We start from the raw sequence: 9395 nt of genomic DNA, 5'->3' as shown, positions 1-9395 counted from the left end.
CCCCCTCCCCAGAAGACATCCATTCCTCTCCCTTCTCCTCCTCTCAGACCAGCGCAGCAGGAGTTGAAATTGTAGCTACTCATCCAGACTGTTTTCCTCCCTTTTGGGAAGAGTAAGTCACCAAAGACAAGAAGGATGCATGGTCTGCAGCATCACTTTGTTTCATTTACAGAATTTGGGACTAAATAAGTAGCCTTGTTAGAAACTACTGTAGAGTTCATTCTCTTTCTGTAAACATTTTCTGAAGTTCTTAAACAAAAGGACACATCTTAATAAAGATGTAGAGATGTGCCAAGATTGTTTTCTAGGAAGAAGCAAAGCCAAGCTACTTGCAGCCTGTAAGTGTGTGCAGGTGATGAGAACTTCCTATTGCAGGTTGATACTTAGCTGTTTCTGGTCTTCCTGGTTCATCTGGCTGGATCCCTATTACATTAATTGTTTCATAATCACTTATTCCTCAGAATGGCTTGACATTCTAAGAGATCAGTTGTTCTCCAGTATTGGCTTTTCTGCTGACAAATTTGCCTGGCAGGGCTTGAGGCTTTTTTTCTTTGTCATCTGGTAGGGACAAACATTGTTTAAAGAATTACTTTTTTAGTTTGGCACTACAGAAACTCTGAAAAAATTGATTTTTTTCTGAATTCTGATATCTTTGACTTTCATATTTATTAGAAACCCAGAACAAAGCAGGAAAATCTAAAAGCAGTATCAAGCCCTCATAAGGATTGAGAATTTTCAGATATTGTTACATTTTATTAGCTGCATATGTATTTAACAAAGTGTGGCTTAGAGACTAAATATTCAGTTGAGCAGTCTTCTATTTTGAATGTGGTTATACTTGCAGCAGTAGGTATGTGGAAACCATACAGACAGAGAGTGGAGTTCACGTAGTTTCTGTGAATGATTCGAGAGTATGTAATGAAGAAGGTGGGATTAATATAAGAAATAAAATATCATGGATTATAAAAACCTGAGAGTGTTCTGTGAAGCAGTGCAGTTAACTTCTGAGGAAAATATTGTATGTTTATCATATATTCCAAGGAGGAAGCCTGCACTGACAAAGAGAGACTAGTAAATTGGCATAGGTGAATCTACAGCTTCTATTTGCTTTTATATATTTTATCTCTGCCATATTTCCTAGTTGATGCTATCTTCTACAGCTACTGAGTGGAAGGCAAAATAGTGTTTCTGCACTAAGACTTTATTTTAAGGCAACTTTAAGCAATTAAGTGATTCTTATTGGCTCTATTGAGCTATGCAAAATAAAGAACAGCAGCCAGATTCTCTCACAGCAAAAAATAAGTTGACTTATCTTAAAAAAAGCTTAACTCTATGACTGAACTTCTTTACTATTATGTAAACAGTGTGAAACTCTTCTCCATACTCAGTCTGCTGCACAGCTACTGACAGAGATACTACTGCACATCTATGTATATTTGTCTTTCTGAGGAACTTCTAACAAGATACTCTCTTACTAAAAACAGGACTAGTGCTTATTCTTTAACTGCCACTAACTAGAATTTTTATTTGCCCTTTTCATTTGAAAACCCATAGACTTCATCCCTAGCATTCAAAACAGAGGGTTTAGTATCTTGTAAACTAAAATGTACAATTATTTTAGCCAAACAGCTGGAGTTTGAGTCATTGGTATATAATACTATTTATCAAAGCAGTCCACAGCAACTAGTGAAAGTTTTAAGAAACATGCTAAATTGTGGTTTAAAAAAAGACGAGATTAGATTCTGCCAGAATTAAACCCTGTAATCATACCAGTGAACACAATACAGATTCAGTATAACTTTGTTTATTTGCATTTGTATTTGTGGTCTAAATTGGCAGGCAATTAAACTGGAGTTCTCAAAAATTTTGGCAAATAACGCTGTAACAGAGAAAGATGATAGATATGACAAACAGATGTCTAGGCTGTGTGTATGTTTGTGTGTTTAAGCAATTCATGAAGTTTCTACTGGAAATGTTCAATATTAAGTTTGAATTTGAAAGAGAAATACTATTTCAGATTTACAGCTTTGCTAGTTTCAGATAGATAAAAGAAAGCAAAGTAAATTTCTAGAATTGTGACCCACATCTTGCACAGACATCTCACAGTCAGTGATGTCATGGTATCAAGGTTCTTAAATGAAATAATGTGAAAAGTCTTCATGAAAAAAAATGTTGACCAATAGACATCCAACAAAAGTAATTAAAAAAATTATCTTGTTAAACCGTCTGCACTGGTCAAATATCAAATACCAATTCACTATAATTCAGACATACCAGTAAACTCTGAATTTTAATTGCAATAAAATTATTTGCCCATAAAACATATTCTGTATACACCATGCATCAGCTGTTCCACGTGGAAACCAGGAAGATATTTTGCTCATACACCTTGCAGTTGCCTTTTTGTAGGTGTGATGTCAGCTGCATAATCTCTGCTCTAATCATGTCTGTCCAGCACAGGAATGCATGGTATGAGCACCTCTTCATTTCAGCTATTTCTTACTGAACATACATCTATTTTGGGTTATTTTGAGGACCAGAATAATCTACACTTTGTTCTAAATTGTATCAGTGATCAAATAAGAACAGTCTACAACAAGGCACAGAGCTTTGAATCAGAAGAGGTGGCAGCTGGATATCTTGGTCCAGGTCTATTGTGAGATGCCTCTGCTATGTTAAGGTATAGAGCCACAGTAGTTCAGAATCTGGGCTCTTGCTTCTAACTTTGCATATTTATATATTGTTATGTATAGTGAAGCATGAGATGGCAATTACCTATAATAAAGTTTGTATTTTTACTTCAGGTGACTTTCATGCCTGTTAACATTTTCACTATTAATAGTGTTCTGTACATTAGATATATTACATACATGCAGTTCAGCTATTCTATAAAGCAGTTAAATATTTGAACTTTAAAATATTAAATAAAATTAAAATATTAAATGTTCTGCATCTTTATTAAAAGACCTGCCCTTTAACAGTCCCTAAGTATTGCTTAATCCAGATTTAAATGTAGTTTAATTTTATCATCATAATGTCAGCAAGTTATTATAAAATATATCATTTAAGTGACTGTAACCACAGAGTGATGAATACAGTAGCTATGGATGAATACAGAATTGAATGCCAAGCAAAGTTAATTTTAAGGTATTGCTTGTATTAATTGTGGTAAGTAACTTTATTACAGCATCTGTTAATAATGGTATAGTAAATTTTGGGAAGAAAATTAGATACAAAAGCAAATCTTAGTATTGTTTAGCATTATGCCATCAGAGGTGAACTTTTCAAGATTATATCTCTTTCTTTATTTGTAAAGAATCCTAAACGTACATTTTTGTCCACTTTAAAAAGGAATTTTCACACAGAAAGGAAGCTAATGTCTAAGCACTTTTATAAAGGAAACGTTTTTCAGGGCCATTTATTTTAGTGTTCCTTTTGCTTTCATGATATGCTAATTTCTTAGCCATTTTCTTCTGCTACACTGTGCAGTAAGACCATAGAAAGATAAAAAATTGAAATCTTTAGCAATACTTTCTCAATTGACAAATATCTAATCTCAGAAAGATGAAAATAAAGGTGTTTGTGCTTGTATAGTTGATTACATAATGATAATTCTTCCAGTATCAGAATTTAAGAGCATCATTCTTATATGTAGAGTTCTCTTCATTTGAGTTAATCTAGTGTGACTGAGAGAAAGCAGTAATTGGTGATGAACAATATAATGTAGAGATTTCTTTGTCTTAGTCTGTTTTTAAATTTGATTTTATACACGTTGAATGGATGGAAAACTACACTTTCGGATACTTTGAGCCATTCTGTTGGGTTTAAGACAACTGGTCTTTCTGGTCATCAAGTAAAAGGCAAAACTCTAGAAAATAAGCCATAGCGTGAGGCTAGTTTACCTTGAAAAGCTGAAGAGAAGACAAGAAAAATGAAAAGAAAATGAAAGTAAACTTTAAATTGAAAAGGAAACTTAAAAAAAAAAAAAAAAAAAAAAAAAAAAAAAAAGATAAATCAGCCTAGAGGCTGTTTTTTTTAAATGTGGTGGAAAAATCTGAGCTCAGTGTTTGGCTTCTATCTCTTGATTTTTATATACTGGTTGAAGCTGGGTCATTTATATTTAGCCCCTCTTGGGAGGAAGTACCTCATGTTGGTAAATGGTCAGTACTCCGCTTGACTAGAAGAAAGATTCATGGGTCCTCTTTTAATTAATTCCAATATAGGAAAAAATTCCTTGTGCTTTCTGAAATGACAGGAAAGTAATGTTAAAATTGCTTAAAAGTATTTGGGGTTTGGAGGGATTGAAAAGCTTGTTTTGAAGCTTTTACTGAAGTCATCCTTACTATGTGAACATATACATGTAATTGTGTAGTTTGTGATTATGTTGACTTCTGAATTTGTCCTTTTATGATTTTCTTGCACTTGATTTGGAGCTATGTAAAATAAGATGTATTAAGATTAGCAGATCTTTAAAGATTTATAGTGTCTCAACAGTAGCCTTGTGCAAAAAGTATTATTTTGAAAAACATAGTTGTTTAACCAGTTTGCATAAAGGTGTTCTGAGTAAAATCCTTGGTTATTTTAGACAGAATTCATGTCCTTAATTATTTTTTCTGCTTCAAATGATGATAGGATTACATACAAAGCTGATTATAATAATTAGTTTTAAAATTTCCTGGCAAACCTATATATATAGTGAACAAAAATGAGATCTTTTATCAGATGTTTTAAGCTCGATCTGTATTTAAATTTCTCTTATATTTACAATTAAAGATGTAGACTTGTTTTATACAATTCAATTCTTACTTTTGAGGTTAGACAATGAAGGTGTACTTCCTTTATCTTCAGCGCATCTGCTTTGGGTTTAAGATACCTTTTTGAAAAAAGGCATGTTTGTAAAGGCTGTTTTGTTTGACCTTCCTTTCTGTTTAAAGTATTCAGTGGACCACGTGAAGTTGTGATCCTCCTGATTGATATGTAAACATAACACAGATAGTGTAGAGATGATTCTGATGATAACTCATTTTTCAACTAGTGACAAAGATACTTTGATTACAGTGTGTTTAAGTAATTATAACACAGCGTTCAGTGTTAGTCTTGTTGGTAAAGGAACACATGGGAAACAAGTTAAACGTTATTCGTGCCCAACAAAGGATGCACTGTGGTGTGACCATTTTAATTTCTAATGCTAGATTAGAAACATAGTATTTTAAAATATGTCATAGACTAAGGTAAATACATTAAGCATAGACTGAATAAAACGTTAAGTACATAGTTTTCGGCATAAATATTTGTTTTGGAAAGTATTTGTTACTATATGAAAGAAGCCAGTATGCTTGAATTCAGATTTCACTTTGCATGCAGATCGTTAAAAAGTCACATGCTTGTTTTCACGTTTATATGAGTTCTGGTTATAATGTAGTTTATTTTATCTTCTATAAGGAGTTTGAATGACAGTGCTGAAAAAAAGTAAACAACATTAATGAGATTCAGTTAGAAAACATATTCTGTCTTTACATCATTTGTTCACACCCATCTGTTACAGTAGGCAATGTTTATTGAATATGTTGATGGCGATTAGCTGACAATAAAACACAAGCACTTACATAAAGTAAAACTATGTTAAGGAAAATCATACCAATATTTCTTAAGGCAGTGTTCCAAACAAACTGATATAATTTAAGATTTAGCATTGTCAGTAATTAATTATTTCTTTTTTTGGTCTGTTTCTGCAATAGGATAATTGACCATCTAGATGGAGTTCGTTTGTTATGGTCATTGTTGAAAAATCCTAATCCAGATGTTCAAGCAAATGCAGCTTGGGCTATTTGCCCTTGCATTGAAAATGCTAAGGTAAGAAAGTGTTTAAAGTAATAGTTTTGTTATATATATACTCATATATAATTTTTATATTTGGGTGATTTCCAGCAATACTTTGTCATTTGCTACTTACACTCTCTTTATTTTATTCTGTTAACTCTTATAAAAAATGATGTATTCACTTTTCAAAAATGAATAGTCCTTCATCTAGCACTCTTTATAGCATTCTGATTTGTCTTACAGTTCTTACTGTATTTGGAAAATATATTTTAATAACTTATCAGGACCTAAACTTACTGTTCCCAAATAAAACATGCTGAAAATCTGACAATGCTTAAAACAGAAAGCTTCTACTCACAGACTATGAATAGCACAGGTAGTTGTAGTTGCTCTCCACTATGAGGTACTTCAGCTATGTTCTCAAGAGACCATCATTTGGTTTCAGAGCATATTTCAGACTCAGTGCCAATGTAATCCTTAGATTTTCTGCTGAGACTGCCAATAAAAAGTGCCAGTTGTGAATAGTGGTTGTTGTGCAGGTCAGTTGTGCACAGAAGACTGAGCTATTCATTTATTTCATGTCAGTTTCCAAATAGAGATAAAATGGTGAGTATAAGCTGTAAATCATCTACAGTGAATTCTTAACACTGACCTGTGGTAAAATAAATGGGGAAGGTTTTGTTTCCCATTAGAAGTTTCCTAGAATACTAAGTAGACTTTTATCCTTAATCCTTGTACAGCAATATCTTCCGTTTCTAATTTACCTCCATATTTATTGAAACTTTTGTATCTTCTCTCTACTATACCACAAATATATATACTTCTATATATCATTTGAGATCCTGTCTATGTAAAGAATGGAAATTTCTTCAAAGTGCTAGATATCCTTAGCATCCTTTGCAGGCAGTGTTTCCTGTTTGAATTTGAGCACTGTATGGTTGCTATGAATTTATTTTCATGGATGGATGTAGATACAGGTATATGGATGAAAGTATTGAGAGAACATTTGGTCTTGAATTTTATAACTTAAGTATTTTTTATTTCTTCACAATGATTTCTACAATGACAGCTTGCTTGCTATTTTTCAGACATGCTGGTTATTCTGAATTATCTTTTATCTTTTTTTTTTTTTTTTTTTTTTTGTACTCTCGAATATAATAAAATTTTTTTGTTACCTAATGGTGGGCTGTATACCTGTCTCCTCTGTCAAGATAGACAATACCCACCTCTCTCTTGAACAATATTGCTATTCCTGAAAGTCAAAACATTACTTTGCCTCAGTACTGATGTAATACTTATTATATGTAAGACTCTGCAACCTGTAGTTCCAGAGTAGAACTTCACATTGCTAGACTTTCCACTTAAAGCACTTTTTCAGAAGCTAAGAGGATAGAGGACAGCTACTGAATTTATAGACTACATGGATATTTTTTCTTGTTTTTTTCCCCTGGGGTATTTGATGAGTGTAAGCTATGTACATCCTTAGTGTAGCTATCCTCCTTTCATCTCTCTTGGCTGCCTGCCCAAATGCTAATCTGTGACCCCACAAAGAGTTCTTTGTGTGAGACTGAGGCAGAGTGGCACACTGAAACAAACCTACCAATAATACCCTTTCCTCTGACACTGAATGGAAAGAAATATGTATAAAGCAGTGATTATAGCCACACTGTGGAAGCGTAGTAACTATTTCTATCTGAACAAATTTTTGATTTTTTTATTCAAAGTTCATACTATTCAACAATTTACATGATCTTCCAAGAAGTACAGTTTGTTTTAATGCAGTGCTTGATTCAAAAACAGTAATAAGTGTATGACTCTAAAAGGATTATGTGCATTCTGGCTTTTCCAAGCCTGTACTTGGTACTGCAAACCATGTTTCAGATAGCTGTGAGCTTGGAATTCTGTATTTTTTCTATTTGTCTTCTTTTGTGAAAGCTGTAGAGGTTCATAGATTAAATAGAACTTGTTAATAGTATCAGAAACAAATTTTTATAACAATGTAGTGCAGCATCAATTTTTCTATACAGACATTTTCTATACATCCAGCTTCAAGGTTATTTTCCATATTTATAAAATCTTAGAAGCTAATTATTATAATGATAGGGCTGTTATTGTCATAGTATGTGAGTACATTATTATCTCTTATGCGTTTACTCTCACCATAATCTGTTTATTGAAAAGTCCCCTACTTCTGTTTTACCATTAGGGGGATAAGACTCACAAAAAGCCAAGTCTTGAATTCTCAAGATGTTTAGGTGTTAGCCAGTTTTGAGCTTTTGGGTCTAACTAGTTTGTCCGCTGTTAGACAGGAACTCCGGCAAAGGGAGCAGAATCCAACTTTAGGTAACCTTAGATCATATATGTTCACAGTTACTTTATGGTAGCAGGTTCAGAGTACTTCCCATAGAATAGAGTTGTATCTGTATGATATAGCTAAGTGATGCTGTTTGTTCCAGCAGTATGATACAGGTCAGTGATATTTGGTCCATGACAGATCTAAGACTTTAAACAGGGGATATAAATTGTACACTGTAGCACATAAACTGTTACAGCTCTGATAACCGTAATTTTGGTTTGTTATCAGTCATCACTTCTGTATGCTAGCATTAGTTCTATTATTTTTAGCCTTAAGAATTTCTTGTGCAGTGAAAATCTCACAGATAGGCTGGCAGGGATATAATTTGGGTGGTAGAACTCTGCTGAGAAAATTTGCACAGCACCTGTGAGTGCTACTTGTGAGTCTTAGACATATATCTCATTATTTTGGATACATTAGTTCATACATTTCTTTAAAATATAACACTTAAAGAGGCAAGAATGTCATTTATTTAAAGAAATGATCTTAGTAGAAGCAGATTCTTATTAATTAGTTCCTTATTTCCAAAAGGAAAAGTTACTACTGCAGGCACATTGGTAACGACAAATGATTATGAAAAATGTCTAAGAAAAGTCTACTCAACTCTGTTGATGTTGGAACATCACTATTTAGTTATGATGCTTCTTTGAAAAACAGTGTTTATGATGTTCTCCTGACATACATCAGCCCAAACAGAAAAAAATAGAGAAACTCTACAAAGATGTTGTTTGGGCTATTATAAAATTCATCCAAAGGCATTTTGCCAAGAAGAGGAGCACTGCCAGCTTGAGTTTGTATGAAAATACCTATTTCCTCACAGAGTAACTTTTAAATAGAATGTCTTGAAATGAATTAAAAAAAAAAAAAAAAAAAAGTTGTAGAGGTTATTTTCCATCTGTATATTTAGTAGAGTTTTGGGTGCAAACATCAGAATAGGAATGATAATGTCAGGCGTCTTTTTCTCTGTCCTTTGTGCTTGCATATCAACTTTCAGATTTCAAAGTTTCAGTTTTAGCATTTGTTATCACTACAGCTGTAACGGCTTTCTTAGAGGAAGGCAACTACATATAAAGGCTGTCAAAATAATTAAACAGTCTGAGAATGGGGATTTGAGACAATAGAAAGAGAAAGTTATTCTATTTTCTTAAAATGTATTTGTAAAATGACATCTCACACTTTTCTGATAAAGCATGGGGGTTCCCCACCCACCCCCCCCCTT

At 33.2% G+C, this 9395-nt stretch overlaps 1 protein-coding gene across 1 annotated transcript in view; it reads left to right on the top strand.

Moving 5' to 3' along the window:
* Positions 1-9395, top strand: part of ARMC4 (armadillo repeat containing 4) — an 88490-nt gene that overhangs the window by 38310 nt on the left and 40785 nt on the right. Inside the window, exon 16 of the mRNA XM_026843716.1 lies at positions 5739-5853. Coding sequence (XP_026699517.1) covers positions 5739-5853 — 115 coding nt within the window. The remainder of the gene's footprint in view (positions 1-5738; positions 5854-9395) is intronic.

The sequence above is a fragment of the Athene cunicularia genome (assembly GCF_003259725.1).
Source record: "Athene cunicularia isolate RWA chromosome 2 unlocalized genomic scaffold, athCun1 chr2_part1, whole genome shotgun sequence".
NCBI lineage: Eukaryota > Metazoa > Chordata > Aves > Strigiformes > Strigidae > Athene > Athene cunicularia.
This window is presented reverse-complemented; position numbering and strand designations above follow the sequence as displayed.